General features: G+C 34.5%; 1 protein-coding gene, 1 long non-coding RNA gene and 4 pseudogenes across 6 annotated transcripts; 4 read left to right on the top strand and 2 right to left on the bottom strand.

The window, feature by feature from the left end:
* Positions 1-684: 684 nt before the first annotated feature.
* On the top strand, positions 685-2630 carry AT2G12420 (annotated as a pseudogene; the record flags this gene model as incomplete). Its single annotated transcript has 1 exon — positions 685-2630.
* Positions 2631-3797: 1167 nt separating this feature from the next.
* Positions 3798-5976, top strand: AT2G12410 (annotated as a pseudogene; the record flags this gene model as incomplete). Its single annotated transcript has 1 exon — positions 3798-5976.
* Positions 5977-7806: 1830 nt separating this feature from the next.
* On the top strand, positions 7807-8086 carry AT2G05705. The gene has a single exon (NR_140099.1). It is a non-coding gene; the product is annotated as an other RNA (long non-coding RNA).
* A 4054-nt stretch (positions 8087-12140) lies between these two features.
* AT2G12408 lies at positions 12141-12896 on the bottom strand (annotated as a pseudogene). Its single transcript has one exon.
* A 4358-nt stretch (positions 12897-17254) lies between these two features.
* AT2G12407 lies at positions 17255-18053 on the bottom strand (annotated as a pseudogene; the record flags this gene model as incomplete). The annotated part of the gene is made up of 1 exon: positions 17255-18053.
* Positions 18054-18415: 362 nt separating this feature from the next.
* AT2G12405 (uncharacterized protein) lies at positions 18416-19214 on the top strand (the record flags this gene model as incomplete). Its single annotated transcript, NM_147300.1, has 2 exons — positions 18416-18664; positions 19113-19214. The coding sequence occupies 2 exons, from the start codon at positions 18416-18418 to the stop codon at positions 19212-19214; spliced, it is 351 nt and encodes a 116-aa protein (NP_671835.1).
* Positions 19215-19626: the final 412 nt, after the last annotated feature.

Here is a 19626-nt window from a genome sequence, read left to right as displayed (position 1 = left end):
TGATGAGATCCTCCCAAGGACTCGACACTCTTAAGTTGAGAAAGGGATAGATGTGGCTGTGAAGCCGTGATGATGGATATATTTGAATGAGTCGATGGATATCACAGAAGCTTGCGGAAGAGCTTCAAGATACCGAAACTTAGATCCTTTGGATATACGCACCAAAAGAGACTAAGGGTTTGCTGGATATACACACCAACAAGATGATCTTCTTAGAAAAGGTTTTTGATTAAAAGAAATATAGGTTCTCATAAGAGATTACAAGAGTTTATAAAGAGAAGAAGAAGAGAAGAGAAAGAGACAAGTTTTGGAACATACTCCAAGGCTGCCTAGAAACATAACATAATAATTAAAGATATAATTTGAAATAGAAAAGACCCTTTGGCTTCAAAGATGACCCTTAATATTCTATTTTCGTCATTCCTCTTGACCATCAAATTAACCACTTGGTTTGGGCTCTTCTTGGGCTTGTAATGGACATAAAATGACTTGGACTTGATATATATTCTTTGACGCCAAGTTCTGAAAGTTATGCCATGATGTTGATCAACAAATAGGTGATTTGAATTTGAATCATTTGCCTCATTAAAAACCTTGTCAAGAAAACCCATTGGGACAAAACTTCACAAGGGAAAAAGAGTACAAATGAGACACATGCCCATTTGATGATCATGTATCAAAACCAATGAGATTAAGATATCATATTTTCCATACTCCTTTTCACCTACAAGCTCATCCTCAGGTTCAAGCTGCTCGTCATCTTTAACCTCCTCATCGGCTACAAGCTCTTCATTATGTTCCAAGTCCTTTTCGTTTTCCATGATCATATCAAAATACTACACCTCAGCAAGCGTCAAAACCGCCACCTCGAGCCTCTTTATCACATCACATCGTTCAAGCTTAAAACTCACACGCAGAGGAAGATGAAGATGAGGAAGCTAAGTTTGAGGCTGATGTTGGAAGGGAATCTCCTCTCCTGGAAGATTCACTTACAGCTCTTCATGAGTTGCTTCTCCACCCAAGCCGTGAGAAGTATACGACGGTCATATCTCCCACATTTGAGCTTGAAACCCAATGGTAAGTTGCATATATTAGGGAGAGTTGCTAAGTTGTGTATATAGATGCGAAGTTGATTATGTGTGTATATGGTAAGCTGAGTAGATTAGGTTTTAGGGTTAATATTGAGTAATGTGTGTGTATATAGATGCTAAGTTGATTGGGTGTGTATATGGTAAGCTGTGTAGATTACGTTTAGGGGTAATATTGAGTAATATGTGTATGTATATAGATGCTAAGTTGATTAGGTCTTCTAATTGGTTTATGTAATTGTAGATTTGGTCACGACAATGGTAATTAAGTTGACCTGGAAGATTGCAAAGGTATTCACAAACAAGTTTGATGGGCCATTTTTACAGTTGGAGCTGTGTATCTACTGAAAAAGACATAAATACTTCCTCGAATTCACGTAAACTTCTATCTCCTGTTAATCTTTTACTATTGTCTATATCCATTTGGTTTGGTTTCGTTGTTTGATCACTAACATCAAACTCTCCTCTTTTTTTTGTAGAAAACACACACATGACATCCATCACTAACCGGTATAATTGAAGAGAAATTCTACAAAATATGTTAGCTGCGTATGAAGGACATGGTTTCTAAGGCTTGCTCAAAATGAGCCAATTAGCAACCGCCATGGATTGAAGAGACATTGTGGAAGGAAATGTGTGAGTATTGAGACACAGAAGAAGCCATTGCCAAGAGTTCCAATCACATCAGCAGCTCGAATGTCTGACCGTAATGGTCTTGGTTCTCACAAGCATGTATCAGGGCCAAAGTCTTTCTTATAAATCGAGCAAGAGATGGTAAGTTACATCAAGCACTCTTGTTTATTTACATAATGTTTTTTCTTAAGAAGTTGAATTGTTGTTTTGTGAACAACATTTCAGGAAATTTAGCTCAGAAGACCACCTAGTGTTGGTGAGATATTTCTTAGGACTCATACCAAAAAAGATGGGACTTTTGTTGATAGGAAGGCGTAGGTAATTCATGAGGCATATTTGAAGAACAAGGAAGCTAAGTTGGCTGCCGTTGAGAATGATGAAGGGTCTGATGGTACTTCCCATGGATCATAACTATCTCAAGAGAAGGATGATGAGATCTTCCTTCAGGTAATGTGGTTAATCCTTTTTTTCTTTGTATCATCACTTACTTCATCTTTTAAGAACTAATCCTCTTGTCTCAACTATCACAAACGAGTGAGGCGTATACTTCGGAATGGGAAGCTTAGGGAGGTCATTAATGGGAAGCGGAAGTACCCAAGAAGCAGTTATGCTTTCACTTCCTTGCAATCACATCTTGAGGAAGCCAATCGCAAGATAGAAGAACAAGCAACTCTCCAAGCACATCGTGAGGCAGAGGCATTGCGGGTGAAAGCTGAGCAACCAAAGATCAAGCGTGTTGCTAATGAGCAACAAGAAGAGATCAAACACTTGAGGATGGTGAAGAAGTACTTGACCAAAACTGACCCTAGGTTTCTCGTCTTCCTCGAGTCTGCTGGTGCTACTGCTTCAGAAGATCAAACAGAGGAGGTCAAGACTGCTACTGCTTCACAAGATCAAGGCGAGGAGTGAACATCTCATCTCCCCTTCCATTAGTTGCTTTTCTTATCAAAACTTATAAACTTGATATTATGTAGCTTGAATATTATGTTGTGAACATCTTTGAATTATGTTGTGTGTTTGAATCAAGGTTCTTGGTTTGTTAAATACACATTGTTTGTTAAATACAGCTTTTGATAAATAGGATTCCAAAAAATGAATGTAAATAGATAATTAAACTTCTAATCAGTCGTCAAATAGTTTCAATTAAGTCACCAATACATTAACTAAACAGTCGCCATGTAGTGGCAAAACATTGATTATATCAGTCACAAAACAATCGCCAAAGAGTCACTATGTAGTGGCAATAGTGTCTCCCAACAGTCACTAAATAGGCGACTGTTAGGTGACTATATAGCGACAACATTACGTAGTCGTTCAGCAGTCGCTAAGTGGCGACGGTTTGGCGACTAATAAATTTAGCGACGCAAGGTTTACCGACTACGTGTTTTAGTCACCAAATTTTCGTCTTAATGGGTTTAGCGACTACTACGCTACTTAATGTGTTGTCGCTAATTACATGTTAATTAATTAACCTCTAAAGGAGTTATTAAATAAAGATAAAGTACATCATGTAGTTCAAATAAACAGAGCAACGTGGATCAAAACAAACGGAAATTAGCAAGTCGGTGTATGGCGGTTGGCGATGGATACTAGAATCTTGGAGATGATTCTAGAAGACTAAAGAGTTTCCTTTTACAATAGAGGAAAAGGAAACAAGAAGAAAAAGGACAATTTTCTAATTTATAAAGAAAAAGGAAATTGTGCGTTCCAATTAGTTTGAGAATTGGAAGTTGGCTTGTTGTATGGCTTGGGTCTATTTAGTATAAATAGAGCACTGAAGCTTGACAGAAAGTTTAGCACAAACAGAAGAGAGAATTCCAATTAAGTTTTAGCTTGAGAGAAACAAAGAGCTAAAGACTTAAAGAGTGTTTAGAGTTTTAGAGGGAGTTCTTGTTCTCAATCGTGTGTGATTGAAGAACAAGATTTTGAGAGAATAGAAAATAGTGTTTAAGGTGAAACCTTGTAAGAACATATTTTCTATTAATCAAAAGAAGTTTGAGAAACTCTTTGTTATATCGTTTTCTAGTTCAATGAGTTATTATATAGTTCTCACATTGTCAATTGGTTTCAGAGTGGTCACTTGTTAGCATTGCATACATGTGAGAACCTTTGGAGAAGATGGAGAGCTATCAGGAACTACTTAACAACTCCAAAGTTGTTCTAGATGATGGAAATTACGGATTCTGGAAATCTAGAATTAAATCCGTGATTAGAGGAATTGATGTGTTTGTATGGAAATCGGTTTTGGTCAAGTGGGAGGAACCAACGATAAAGAATGAAGACGGAAGCTTCACACGACCCGAAATAGATTGGACGGATGACGAGATGAAGAAGTGTAAATTTAATGCTAGAGCTCTCACGACCATTCATTGCAGTGTTGGAAGAAAACAATTTGACCTAATTCAAGAATGTGAAACTGCAAAAGAAGCATGGGATATATTGCAAATCAACTACGAACGGACGGTTAAGGTTCAAATCTCAAGAAAAGATATGTTGGCATCAAAGTTTGAGAATCTGAAGATGGAAGAACATGAGTCAATCTCTAACTTCAGTTAAAAACTAAGCTCGTTATCTCAGAAAGCGATGACACTTGGGAAGAAATACAAAGACAAGAATTGGTGAAGAAATTTCTAAGATGCTTACCTCAGAAATTCATGGCATACAAGACTGCTTTTACTGTGTCAAACGATCTTGAGAAACTCAGCTTTGCTGAAGTAGTGGGAATTCTTCAACAACATGAGCATGAATTAGGAGGAGTGAATAAACTTAAAGGGCTAGCATTAACATCTTGTGAAGACAAGTTGCAGAAGGAAGAAGATGACTATGTAAGCTTGTTGGTTCAGAGAATTGATAGAATGCTAAAAAGAGCTGAGCAAGGTCAAGGACAAGGATATACGAAGTTTGGATCGTCTAAGAGAAGTGCAGAAGACAACAAACCTTCAAAAAAAGCTGATATGCAATATCATGAGTGTAAGGGATATGGACATTTTGTTTGTGAATGTCCGTCAGTCAAGAAATGTGAGAACAAGTGCTCGACATGTAAAGGAATTGGACATTCTCAGGATGAATGTGTAAGTGATTTGAAAAGGCGGAAAGAAAAATCCATAAGTGGTTGGAATCACAAAGTTTGTGGATGGAGAAGGAGTTACTAACTCAGAATCAGAAGAAGAACAGGAAGATGATCTTTCAGAAGAGATAAGGAGACTTTGATTAAACTTGAAAAAAGAGAATCAAGACTTAATAACATAATAGATTTCTCTCGAAGCACTTGTTAAAGTTCTACAGAATCAACTAGAAGTTGAGAAAAAGATCAGTAAAGAGAGCTTAAGTCAAATGAAGGAAAAACTACGTTTATCTGCTAAAGCAGACAATCTGGAGAATGAATTAATAGTAGAAAAGAAAATATATGCTGGGTTGCAAACTGAGCTTGATCAACAACATCGAAAGATTCATATGTTCGATGGAACAAAACAACTTGATCAGATCCTGAGCTATGGAAGAACAGAGAAGACGAACAAAGGTCTCAGATATAATGGCCAAGAGAGATCAAATTCAGGACCAATCAAGTTCGTATCTAGAGGTACATATCATTGTACGCAAGACATTACTTCAACGAGTGAAACTTTCAGATGCTATTTTTGTGGAAACAATGGTCATATAAAAATTTATTATGACAGGTACTGGGAAAAGGTTGGTAGACTCAGGCATCAAAGGAAGTTCTTCTGGAATAAGTATAAAATCAGATATAAGTTAAGAAAGATGATTTATACTCATCTATGATAGGAAGATCTTTAGGAAGTAGAGCATGACTAGGTTTCAGATGCAACATGGCTCTAGTCACTAAAGAACGTGAAAGAACCGGTCCTTGGTATTTTGACAGTGGATGTTCTCGTCATATGACAAGAACGAGAGACTATCTAGAAGACATCAAAGAGATAAAGGGAGGAAAAGTGACTTTTGGTGATGGAGGACGTGGAGATATTCAAGGCAAAGGAAAAACAAGCGAAATAGTCCCCTCACCTTATGAATGTCTATCTAGTTCATGGTTTAAAGGCAAATCTGATAAGTGTAAGTCAGTTGTGTGATGAAGTACTTGAAGTTACTTTCACTAGGACTGATTGCAAGGCGTTCAATGTAACCGGTGATATTGTTCTAGGAGGAAAGCGAACAGGGAATAATTGTTACATGTGGGAAAATCATAGTAACAATTGTTTTTCTGCAAAAAGATGATGTCAACTTGTGGCATCAGCGACTCTTGGTGTCGTGTCGATAGACACCAGTTGCGGCCCAGTAAAGTCCAAGAATGTTTATAGTTTGAAGAATTGGAAGTTTGCCACAGAAGATTTCCTTATTGGTATTATTAGTCGCTACAAGTTTTTAGAACACACATATATAGTTTTTTGGTCATTGTTTAGATCTAAGCAACTTTAAATCAAGTTTTCTATTTCCAATACTTCTAAACTATTCATACATTGAAAATCTTTTTTTTTTTGAGTTTCATCAGAGATTTCAATTTTACAGTGAAGAGATCTTTTCTAAACTTTTTTCTTCTTTTGTTTTGTTTATGCTTTTTATTCAAACATGTTATATGTTTCTATGATCATGCCTGAGTAGTCTGCTTGTTAGGGTTAGAGTTTCTCATTAGGGTTATAGATTATTTAGTAGATCGTCCACCTGTTAGGATATCTATATGATTTTTCATCTTTGGTTGTTCTTAATGCTAGTTATAGAGTAGTTAAGTAGAATTTGATCTTAAATGATAGGTAATACTCAAAAAGGCATCTATTACCATAACTACTATTTGATGAGCGAGGCTTTTAGATGTGTAATAACAATCAGTTTATTTACCTAGGTGAACGTATCAAACTCGATTAGCATGCATGTTTTGAATTAGGAAGTTGCGGACCGACATTCTGAATCTTTAGTTATTAGACATAGTGAGTAATGCGGCACGCCACCGGTTACTCTGTAATAATGATTTGAGTTTAAGAACGGTTTGATAACATCCTAGCAATAACTAGATCTACTAATGACCTGACGTTTCCTAAGAAAATCCTAAGCCTAACGTTTGTATCTTGTGAATTTACATCCATCCAATCCGCTATTTGCTTGTTTTTTTTCTTTTTCTTATGACCTGTTTAGCTTAATCTCATACTTATACCTATTGTGAGAACAAAAGAGCTTTGTGAATTTGATCCCTAAGTGTTACAATTGACCTCTTTATTTGAGAGAGTGGTATAAGGTTAATTTGATCCATATCATTAATATTAGGGAATGTACCACTAATATGCACTTTTAGAAAAACTTATTTCGTTTGAGACACTTTATAGGGATGAGGCGCTTTTCCTTGTTTTTGGAGGATAAGAAGACAATTATATCATTTCCAAATTAAACCATCAACTGATTAAAAAATATTAATTAAAGACAAAGGCCCGCGTAATGGAATTGTTTAAGGCATACTCAATCCATTTTTCTTTCTCTACCCACCATCATCGATCGTGTCCACAAAAAATAAGCATTATTCTTTTTTTCTTTTTTTGAGACGAAAAAGAAGAAAATCCTTATTCTCTTCTACCGAAGTCTCTCATCCCTGAATCTCATTCTTTTTCTATGTTCTTGTCTTACTGTCGATTTTTGGATTCGTTAATTTTGAATCATAGAGAACTGGTTTTGTATGGATCAATGGTACATGTGATTGTACAAATGAACGACTATGGAAGATGATGACTCTATTTGAATAGTGAGTTTTGTGCACTCTGATAGGATTCTCTCTCTCTCTCTCTCTCTCTCTCTCTCTCTCTCTCTCTCTCTCTCTCTCTCTCTCTCTCTCTCTCTCTCTCTCTCTCTCTCTCTCTCTCTCTCTCTCTCTCTCTCTCTCTCTCTCTCTCTCTCTCTCTCTCTCTCTCTCTCTCTCTCTCTCTCTCTCTCTCTCTCAGATGTCATCAGAATTTTGCCCACAATTATGATCAAATTGGATAAAATTGCCGGAAATTACGGATTTTAATTCAAAAGAAGTTCAACAACGTACATCGATTGTATAGCGTTATAAGCCCACAAAAGTTACTTTGATTTTCATTATGCCTCAACCTCTCTTTTCTTTCTTCGTCTTGACTTTGAATTGGAAGCGATTACTCCCATGAAATTAAATCAATCGGAAACAGCGTACTCTCAAAGTTTATAGATCTGATGTAGGACAAGATCGAGATCTCTCTAATTTTGTAGATCAGAGACCACAAGAATAATTAGTAGTAGAAGGGGCACCGAACGGGACGACGAATAAGGCATAAAGCTCCCTCCGCCGCTGCCACCACCAACTACGACATCATCATATCAAAGACAATCGTCGCAAGGAATCATAGCAAATTTGTGGTAGACTAGAAGATGAAGCCTTCGTTTGATTTTTCTAAAAGATTTGATTTTGGTTTTGGAAAGAGAGAGAAAATAGAGAGGAAGAAGAAGCGTTGAAAGAAATAATGACGAGAAAAAGTTTATAATTAAAAGGGCAAAATGGACAATTTAACTTGACAAAGTGTCTTCTCTTTTTAAAATGTCTAAACCGGCTAATGTTTTTGTAAAAGTGTCACACAGTGTAATATTCTCTTAATATTACTCATGTTCCGAAAAAATGATGTTTAGCTTTTTCACACAAACTAAGAAAAGTAAATTTTTACAATTTTTTTTGTTTATTTAATAATATTAACTATATTTTTTTCTTCTTTCTATTGTTAAAAATAAAAATAATAATGATGTTGTTACAAAACATCAATTTTTGTGAAACAAAAAAATATCTAGAACATCGAATTCTTAAGAACAGAAGAAGTATTATATAGACTAGGGCGAAACCCGCGCCAAGCCGCGGGCTTTTTTCTTAATGTAATTTTGTTAAGTTGTATGTAGGTATTGAATGTTATTTTTCATGATTCATGATATATTTAGAACAAAAGGATTCATTAGAAAGTAACTGGGAACATAATTCATTTGATGATTTTTTTTAGTATGATATATATAGCTTTTATAAGTTTTGGAAGCTAATTTTTTGTTTTTCGAACATCTATTTAGAATAGTCATTAAAAAACAAAAGTGAAAAGAGTTAAAAATCACCATGTGCTAATTCTGGAGAGGTTAAAGTTACACATGCACAACTTGAAAATTGAAACTTTGTTTTTTCATAAGAGTATAGAACGTAATCAAATGATTATTAGTTATTGATTAAGATCCACAATGACCCTTAGTTAATCTGATAAGATCCTTGAATATTTTGAGGAAGAAACTTAAAAATCTTTAATGTTTCTTCTTTAAGATTCTTCTTCCATTGATCTTCTTTCTCGATGTTTCCTTCTACTAAGACTTCATTCAGTTCAGAAATAAGCTCTTGAACAAAAAACTGGATAAAAGATGCACGTTAAAGTAGGCATGACCAAAATCTAACCGTAACCGTATTTCGGACCGTAACCGGACCGTTTATTAACCGTAACCGTATAAAACGGTTAATAACCGTAACCGTTAACCGTAAAAATAGATCAGTTACGGTTAAGAAAATATACTAACTGTAACCATTAATTAACCGTAACCGTATCAAAACCGTCGGTTAACCGTATTGTTAAAACTTTTAAATATAGTTGTAATTGTGTATAATTCTAAATAAATAATTATTTCACTAAAATAGTACTTGAAATCGTTTAATATGCCCACTACTACGATCGAAGTTACTACACTACTCTTTTTACCATTAAGTAGTTCATATTATTATTATTTATACTCTTAAAATTGCTTCTTAATACTCACAACATCTTCTCTTTAATATTGTTTTTGTTTGGACATTGTAATTAATTCAATCATTATAATTATGACCATTAATTTGTTTGTTCATTGGTTTATTTAAGAAAAATAGATAGATGATTTAGTATAAATATTTAAAACACATAATCACGTAAAAGAAATATTATTTGATATATCACTATTTATTTATTTATTTTATTATAAAGATTAAAAAATATAATATTTTGTCTCATATATTAACTATATCATAATTATCAAATAACCGTAAACGTATTTAACCATAACCGTATTTAACTGTAACCGTATTTAACTGTAACCGTTTTAACCCTATATATAATGGTTAAGGTTAAGGTTAAAAAACATTTATAACCGTAACCGGTGGTTAATAAACCGTAACCGTAACCGTGGTCATGCCTACGTTAAAGAATAAAAAAATAGGGACAAGAATCGAATTAATCATTGGAGATTTGAGAGTAACCATACATCAGAGATAAATTCAATTAGACCTTACAGAACAAAAATGACACCTTAGTGTAACAGTTTCTTTGTTTGTTTACAGATTACATCAACAATGTCATCTGTAACATTATTCAGCGTAAGCTTCTTCTCGAAAAATTCCATATATGTTGGTGATTTCTTTTCTTAAAATGCTAGTTTTCTATCTATCAAAATCAAAGTATCAAACCAAACTGAAGAATGATAAGATACTAACAAAGTATTAATAATATTATTAACCTGGAAGATCCAAAATTTGATTTTTTTTTAATTTGTCATATTCTTTTTTTTGTAATTTCCATATTACATGATGAAGTTTTTTTTATGAACCAAACGCATATTTGAGTATAAAATTTAATTAGTTTGAATAATTAGGAAGAATTTTATTTTATTAATAGTTATATTTAAATTTCACATTTTATCATAATAATATAATACTTTGGTATTTTTATACTTTGTATAATTATAAATTATAATTTTTTGGTTATTTTTAATTTAACCGTAATAGTATTTGTTGGTTAACTAGTCATAAAACTGTGCAAACGCTCCAATTTTTAACCATTAAACTAGTAGTTCAAAATGCTTCATAACGCTTAACACCGCAACCGTCCGCTTTCACAAATTCCCGCATTTATAACAGTAAACGCTTTATTTAAATAATCCAAACCCTTAATCATTTATTTTGGTTGGGCCTAGCCACATAGATTTGTTTTGTTGATATAGAGAATGACGTGAAAAAATAAAATATTATTATTGGTTGATGAAACTGAGTTGTATTATTTAAAATTTTGTGTTTGGCTGACGATTTTAATGATGTGTCAATATAAAAACAACAGAAAAAGCTATTGCGTCAAGTCTCAAGAAATTTTTAGTATTTATATTTTATTGATTTTTGACAAAAAGATAAAAGAGTGGATTTTTAAATAACTCATTTTGTGTCTATATCATTGGATTGTTCTCCTCGGAAATGGAAGAGGCCAAGTGTGAATATACCATTAGCACAACATTTGATCTAACAGTTACATTTATAATTGTTTTGTAGTAAGAAAATGAACTAACAGTTACATTTATAATTGTTTTGTATAAGAAAATGAACTAACAGTTACATTTATAATTGTTTTGTAGTGAGAAAAAGAGAGTAGAGCGTTGTCAGGAAAAAGAAAAGAAGAAAAATATAATCAATTATTAAAAAATGGTACGAAAGACAGATAGTGGCGAACACGTAGGTTTCTTAACCCAGTCAGCTAAGAAACATGATTTCTAAAAAAAAAATCGTTTTATATGATATCGTATCAATTTAAAAAGGAAATTTTACATATTGTGGTTTAAGGTTTGGGGGATTACGGATTTCGACTCAAAACCTCCTGAATTTAAAAAAAAAAAAAAAAAGGAAATTTGCAAAAATATTTTTTATTATTCTTTTATAATGTTTTAAAAGGTGTTAGGCGCTAATCAGACGGTGGATTAGTGCCTAACGCTTAGACGGTAAAAACGGAAATTAATCGTTAAATAGGTGATAGAAGGCGGTAGGAGATCTATCTCTGTTTTTAATAAATATTTCAATTATATATTATTAGAATTGAGTAATTTGTAATATGTTGAAGTAGCACAGTGGTTAAAGAATTTTGATTATGCATCTACGCAAATGTTCAAAGCTATTCAGAAGCAAAATGTTCATTCAGAAAACGCCCTAATGGCCGCCACACTTCCTGCAAAAAGTTTTCTTCATATTTCCTGGTTTCTCGTCTTAATTTCATTATTTTCTAACATATCTTAACTACAAAAAGAAAAAATCTACCTTTATAAAATTCTAATAATTTATTTTTTAAATACCTTTTTCTTATAAAAAAAAACTAAATTACCCTTCATCTAATGACAACATGTAATTAAAAAATAAAAAAAATTTGGCGCCAAAAATGAAACCGACATTTACACAAAAACAACAACATGTTGAATTACTTCTTGAATCATTTATCGACTCCATCAGACAAAATCTTGTATTACTTCTTGACTCATTCAACAACTCCATCAACAACAACTACATCTTCATTCTCTCCCATTTTGACTATGTTGTGAACTCATCAGTTCTAACTCCAAAACAATATCATGAAACACATCATTATTCTCTCCCTGAATGAGTCAAAACTACTTGGAAAATTCTTTCCGCTTTGCAATACGAGGTTGATAGCCTAAAACACCACCTCCACGGAAATCATCTCTCCTAACCCAAACTTTGTTGCGTCTTAAACCTTCATGATTGCATCCTCGAATGAACATGAAACAATTCCTCTTAATACGTCCTTGAACTCCACAATGATAACATGTAGGACCATGAAATCTCAAATGATAAGCATTTACCAATCGATTTTGCTCCCTCAAATATCTGAAACATCTTGGCCTAATATGCCCAACAACTCCACAATGATGACAAACAGGTCGAAGAATTCGTTGAGGTGCATTTTTTAATTCTGGAATATTCCTTAAAGTTGATGCAGTCTCTGTACCAGTTCTCGTAGTAGTTTTTGTATCAGATGCAGTCTCGCCATTAATTCCAATATGTGCCAGAGTTGCGGTTTCTGACACACTTCCTGATGTAGATGTGATTCTTCCACCATAAACAAACACTAGATCTGATTTTGAAGGATTTCCTTTACATTCAAGGCCACACTTATCATTCTTGCCAATATTCAGAATATGAACCAACTTCTTTGTTCCATTATTAAGCATCCTCAAATTCTTTTGAGTTTCTTCAAGTTGTATTTTAGCTTGTGATTCTTCTTCTTCTTCCTTTCTAGCAAATTTCAGTGTTTCAACAATTTTAGCCTCTAACTTGAGATTCTCCTTAGTTAACATTGAATTCTCCTCAACTACCTTTAGAAAATGCTCATTGATATGTTGCATTTTTGGTGTCTTAGGTCCCTTAGTTTTGCAGGCTACATTGATTCACAAGAACCCGGTCAAGCTAATGACATTAAACAAGCGTTTCGCGGGAGGCAACCCACAAGGTATTGTATATACTTTCTTTTCCTTCTTTCGTTTTCTTTGATTTTGGTTTGATTCACTTCGCTGTAGAGTTCAGACTTATCGACTCAGGTGTTGAGTCGATAGAGTCTCTGTATTTGACGGTGCTGTGAGATTCGTTTTTGAGTGTAGAAATCCGCCAGGTTGGGATCAATCAATCCCAGAAATGGATCGATCAATCTAGTCCTGACGTAAGGCTCTCAAAAACATCCGCAAGAAGGGGATTTATCGATCCCAGCACTGGATCGATCGATCCAATAATGAGGCGTCGGGACTAGTGGCAACAGATCGACCGATCTAAAGAGCCGATCGATCGATCCAGGCAGCAACTTCGCGATTTCAATCTTACGCCACCAATGAACCGAGCTAGACCAGATTGAACCGGAGTCGCCACTTAAAAATAAACGGAATCGACCCAACACCACTTCTTCTTCTTCGTTGAAGACCATGAAGAACACTTAGAGAGAAATCCATAACTTTCTCAATTGTTGCTCGATTTTCACAATTTTGGTGTCTATTCCACTCGATTTTTAGCCCTCTTTCTATATCTAGTGTTGGTTTTCCTGATCTCCAAAGGTATGAGTTCGAAATTCCTCTTTTTGATTCCGTTTTTACAAGGTGAACATTTTCCAAAGCATTAGTTCGTTGCCGGGGACCAATTGCGTTACGTAAAGATTTAGGATTAGTTTTTAGTCTAGAGCATTTTTATTCTATTTTGCTAACTTTCATTTTTTTTTTCTTTTTGTTTTGTAACATAGAAGAAGATGATGAGCCATATTTGGAGCACCCATTTGACGAGAGTGTTCTTACACTGGAACAAAAAGTGAAGTTGGATGAACTTCACAACGAACATCCGACATTGGTAAGGTGTGATTTAGCGATTATGATCCGACTGAACCTTGTATCGCATCGGGCAGCATGTGAAGGAAGAGAATACATTCTTGGAAGAACATGAAGCCTATGTACTTGAAAAGGTAATGTATTGGATTCCACCAAGCAAACTAGAAGGTACATGGTTTTCAATTCTTGAAATACATGATTTTGAGGATATTCAAATGCCATGCATTGAAGATGTAAATTCTAGTTTGCATACTCCCATGATCATTGATGAATGTTATGATTTGATATGAGAGTCTCAACAACTAGATACTTTAGGAGCAGAAAAACTTGCTTGGGATTACCATGAAATATGCTTTCATATTGAATATCATTTTGCTTTGAATGCTCATGATCTCGAGTTTAAGTTTTCAATGCCTGATATATCTAGATCTCTTCTTGACGAATCTAACCCATGAATTATGCTCGATATTGATAAAATTTTGAATGAGAGTGAAGATCTTGAAGTTGATTATATGGATGGAAATATCATGTCGTTTGAGATTAATGGGGAAGAAGTTGATTATTATGTTAAAGCCTCATTGAAACCTGAAATTGACTTTATTTTTCCATTGCATGCATTTGATACTCATGAGCGTTCAACCATCAAAGAATATTTCAAAAGTATATGCTACATTTGTAGTCATTTTTACTGATGTGAATTTGATCACTTTACCATGGATAATTGTGTATTACTTGGCACATATCATTTCTTGCACTAACAGGAGAAGGACAAAAGGTCTACTGACTCATCCTTTTGATTCTTATGATTAATAATTTGTGTTGAGCGGTCAAGCTTACAACATAAAACAAGCGCTTAGTGGGAGGCAACCCACGAGGTATTCTCTTTACATACCTTCGTCTTTGTTCTTTGTTATTTCCTTTTAAGTATGTCCGACATCTCCTTTTCGGATTGTTCTCACACTGAGACGGTGTGAAGCAAGTCGGGGGGGGGAGGATGTCATTTGTCTACTAATCGAGTTTGCTTTGCTTGTTTCTTTTGTTGCTTTAATTTGAGTCAGTCCTTTCGTTTCTATCGAGTCAAAAACCGTGTCTTTTTGTTGAGTCAAAATATTGTGAGAACAGTAATCTTTTCGGAGAGAATTGCTCCATGCTTGATTTCATTGCCTTGAGACCATTTTAGCACTATTCAATAACTTGGAATGAGACCATTTTAGCACTATTCAATAACTTGGAATGTCAGGAAAATCCATCACTAGATCGCTTTATAATAGTCCCTATCTCTTTGAAATTTGGATGAATTGAGGTTTCTCTTATCTATTTGAATTTAATCTTGACTTAATCTATCTCACTTAGAGGCTTGAGAATCATGTAATGGATCATACATTCAGAGTTTTCTTTACATCATTTTTATCACTCTTTGTTAACTCTTAATGGCTGGACTAACTTTTAGTCTAGTACCACACATGTTCCCCCAGCCATTATTTGAAACCTCATGTACTCTTATATATTCATTATGATATGCATCCATGTGCAAAAACTACGAAGTATACGGACCGATATAACTTTCCTTCTGTTAGGATAGTGAGTTGTAGTTTGCTGGTTGTTCATATGTGATGATATTTAGCCACTATGGTTTCGAGGTTGAACACTTGTATTTATGGGTATGAGATGTTACATTGTTTGAGTTTTTCCTGATGCAGATATTTGTTAGACATCGGTTCCACTCCTCCTTAATACAAAAAAAAAAAAAAGAAGAAAAAAAAAAGACGGGAAAGGAGAATGAAGGAACCAGAAATGTCGAGTTATTATTATTCATATAGATAAGCATCATAGAAACTCATTGATTTGATTGGGAAAGTGAGTTGGTTGGTTTGATCCAAACTTAAGGGGAGCTAAGTACCACCTAATTGGTCTATGTCTCACTGTGATTTCGCATAATGACATGCATCCGTTTATACTATTTGAGAACCCGAAACACTTTGAGCCACCATATATTATCCCTTTTTGACCAAGCCCATAACGTGTTCGATACCCCGTTTGTGAGAGTACACGCCTCTGTTAATGAATGTTAAAAGGTTAAGTTTTTTAATTCTGAAAGTTCTTTTAGATCTCGGGGTTTAATTTTGTCGCTACGGTTATGGCGAAGTACAGTCTAGTACGGGTTGATGAATTTTGTGATAATGATTTGCAGGCAATTGATAAGAGCATGATACCGAAGAAAATGTGAGTTCTCGTGTTTTCAAACCTCTTCTCTTGATAAAGATTTTTGTTTTTCCTTGAGGACAAGCAAAGATCCAAGTCGGGGGGAGTTGATATGTTGCATTTTTGGTGTCTTAGGTCCCTTAGTTTTGAGTCATTTGTCCTGTTGTAGTCCGTCTTTTGCATCTTTTCGGTTGTGTCTTGAGTCATTTGCAGGTTTAAGGTGTTTAAGCGGGACACGGATGTTTTCGGGACTTATCGGGCTCATTAGGACCAAAAACGATAGCAAGAATCGAGAAATCGTCTGCCAGCTCGGGATCGATCGATCCTAGGTGGGGATCGATCGATCCAACACTCATTCGTCGAAGAAAATCGTCCGCCAGCTCGGGATCGATCGATTCCAGGTCTGGATCGGTCAATCCGGCTTCCTGACGACTGGTTTCGATTTTCCTTAACCAGACTGATTTTCTATTTTCTGTAATGGGGTATAAAAATCCCAGATCACCTAATTTTATTTGGACTTTTATTCTTTTACACTTCTTTTTCTGCAACATTTCTAAGAAACTTTCTGTAAGCACTTTTGGGGATTAGAGATTCATCCTTCTTGACAATTTGGAGAAGATTTCTAAACTTTATTCTTAATTATTCAATTTGAAACATGTTTTCTTTAATGTCTCTTTGTTTCATTTCTGTTGCAATGTATGACTAATCCTCTAATTAGGTGTTAGGGTTCTAATTAGGAGATTCAATAAATTAATGGAATAATTAGTGTTTGGAATTCTCATTCTCTAGGTTCTTCGATTCACATGTTCTTAATGCTAGAATAGGAATGATCACCATGTTGTAGATTCTAGGTTTTTCTATGCATCAAAAGTGTTCGATAGAATGCCTGAAAGAATGTGAATTGAGCAATGTATTTCTAGCCAACGAAAGTTGAAGTTAGGAACCCTGTGAACTATATGAACTTGTTAAGAACGAATCTCGCTTTAGCTAAGAACGAATCTTGAAAATCCTTAAAGTATCTTTGGTTCTTGTGAATCGACCTCGCATATACTACCTTGCGGTTAAGTGTATCGAGCAATTACTCAAGCAATCACTCATATAAGTTGTAATTCTCAGCAAACTCGTCATCACTTAATTGTAGCATCATCATCACTTTGATCATTATCACTGCCAGTTGCAGGTCCTATTGTTGACGCTGATGTAGACCATGTTGTAGACCCTGATGCAGACTCTGTTGCAGAAGCTGAAGCAGACTCGAATGTTATCTACGCCATAAAATTCATCAGATCTTCTTCTTTATCTGAATTAGTTTCAGTATCACTAGTGACAACATTCATAGCCTTCTTCTTATACTTGTGTAGATTGGCACATTCAGAACAAACATGTCCATATCCTTTGCATTCAAAACATTGCACATTCTTTAAAGAACTTCTCAAAATCTTCATCAATTTTATCCTTCTTCTCTTTTCTCTTTTGCTTCAGATATTTAGTGAAATGTCTTGACAACATAGCCATTGAATCTTCAATTGATTATCCATTAAGAGCAAATCCAATGTTAACTTTCTTCTTCACTCATCCTCCTTCTTCATCTTCCCTTTAGTTTCATATCCTTTACTTAATTCAAAAGTCAGAAGAATCCCAACAAACTCATGAAAAGCAATCTCATCTAGATTATGAGCTTCTTCAACTTCAAAATATTTGACACAAATTTTACATGTAATGATCTCTTCAACTTCTTGACCAACTTTTTGTTCTTGTAAAGCTTTCCAAGAGCAAAGGACTCATTAAATATGTCACATAACTTTGCACTGAAATCAGCCACGGGTTCCTCTTTTCCATCCTTAAATTCTCAAATTGCGATCCCAACATATCCACTTTTGTTCTTTTAACGCTTGTAGTTCCCTCAAACATATTCTCCAAAAAAATTCATGCTTTTTGAGCTGATGCACATTGATAAATCAACTTGAAGTGGCTTGAATCAATATCATTGTAAATATCGCAGTCTTAATTAGCCTTAAATTCAACTTGATCTATATCGAGAACCTGCTCTGATACCACTTATACGTACGTATGTGGTAAAATAAATTGCCGGAATAAAGAAGATAAGAAATTTGTTAATGAAGTTCGGTTTTCTGTACTCCACGGGACCAAGTCATGATTTGATTTCATTAAAACAAGAAAGCAAATTACAACCAATTCACAAACGCGAAAACAAGCACAACCCTCTTGATTTATCGACCCTTTCTATTAACGTGAAACCTTAAGGATAATCTTCCCTTAAATAAAATCTCGTGAGAATAGATTTAATCAGGATAACCTAACTCTAAGCTAAACTCCCTTTAGCCTAGACTCCAAATATGGGTCGTTGGTGTTCCTGTTCGAATTGGAATGTGGCGACTTGGTTCTTCTCTGGTATGGCAGTGGACTTGAAGTTCATTATGAGAAGTTCTTTCCTCCGTTTGTTGTCCTTCGATGCTTTGTGCATTGGCTGGATTGGATTTTTGGTTGTTCTTGGGTTCTTTGTTGTGATGCGGCTTGGTTTACATCGCGAGAACCTTGTTAAAGAGTTTCAAGGTTCATTAGAGACGGCGGTTTCGTCTAGGAGGGTTAGATAGGAGAGGGTTCAGTTGACCCCATGACTTTTATATTTTTTTTATTTTTTAAGGTTATTCGATTTTTTCCGGCCAAAAAAAAACATTTCCCCAAAAAATTTCAAAAGAGCGGGTCAGAATCTAATTCTTAAAATATGAAACCCCGCACGTATGTGCGGGTCAGAATCTAGTTATATTATTATCAAAAGAACTATAATTGTAGGATTTATAGCAATAGTTATATGTTTCTTAGTCCTCTTTTATTAAGCAAATGTAATAGCAAAGAATATTTTTAAAAATCAGCAATGAAATTTTTTTGAGTTAAATAAAGAATCATATTATAATATACTTACATTAATATATGACTTCCATAAAAAATATTTGTGGCTCCGCCACTGCTAGTGGGTGTTCTCAAACCTGTCTGAGTTGCTTTTGATGTGTCATGCTCTGGATTGGTAGCCAGAGGCAGTTTCTTTGGTTGTTCATTGGTGCTCACATGTCGTCGGTTCCGTTTTTACATTTAGTTTCTGGAGAAGCTGAAGTGTCCTTTTGCTATGAGGTTTGAGGACTGATTCACATAGGATATGCTGGTGGTTCTCGTTTGTGTTTTTTGTTTTATCATTTTTTCATAGTTTTTGATTTTTTTGTTTTAATTTCTTTTCGTTTTTCATGTATATTTTGCAACAAATCTAAATTTAGTATAAATCTACATATACATTTTTGCAGCCATTTTGTGAACTAAATCGTGTAGTTGGAATTTATTTACAATTGCTGCCACTAAATTTTAATGTTTGTTTTTGATAATTAGAGAAAAAATATTCGAATTAAATATTTGACATTTAACAATCTTCCCAAAATCTCTCCCAATTAACTACACGATTAGTTACTAAAATAAAACTTCCAAAATATTTAATATCATTTAATTACTATAAAATTTTTTCTTTTGATATTGCTTTTCTGCATGACTATAACAATTC

The sequence above is a fragment of the Arabidopsis thaliana genome, chromosome 2 (genome assembly GCF_000001735.4).
Source record: "Arabidopsis thaliana chromosome 2, partial sequence".
NCBI lineage: Eukaryota > Viridiplantae > Streptophyta > Magnoliopsida > Brassicales > Brassicaceae > Arabidopsis > Arabidopsis thaliana.
The sequence above is the reverse complement of the archived record's forward strand: the minus strand, read 5'-3'. Positions and strand labels throughout refer to the sequence as shown.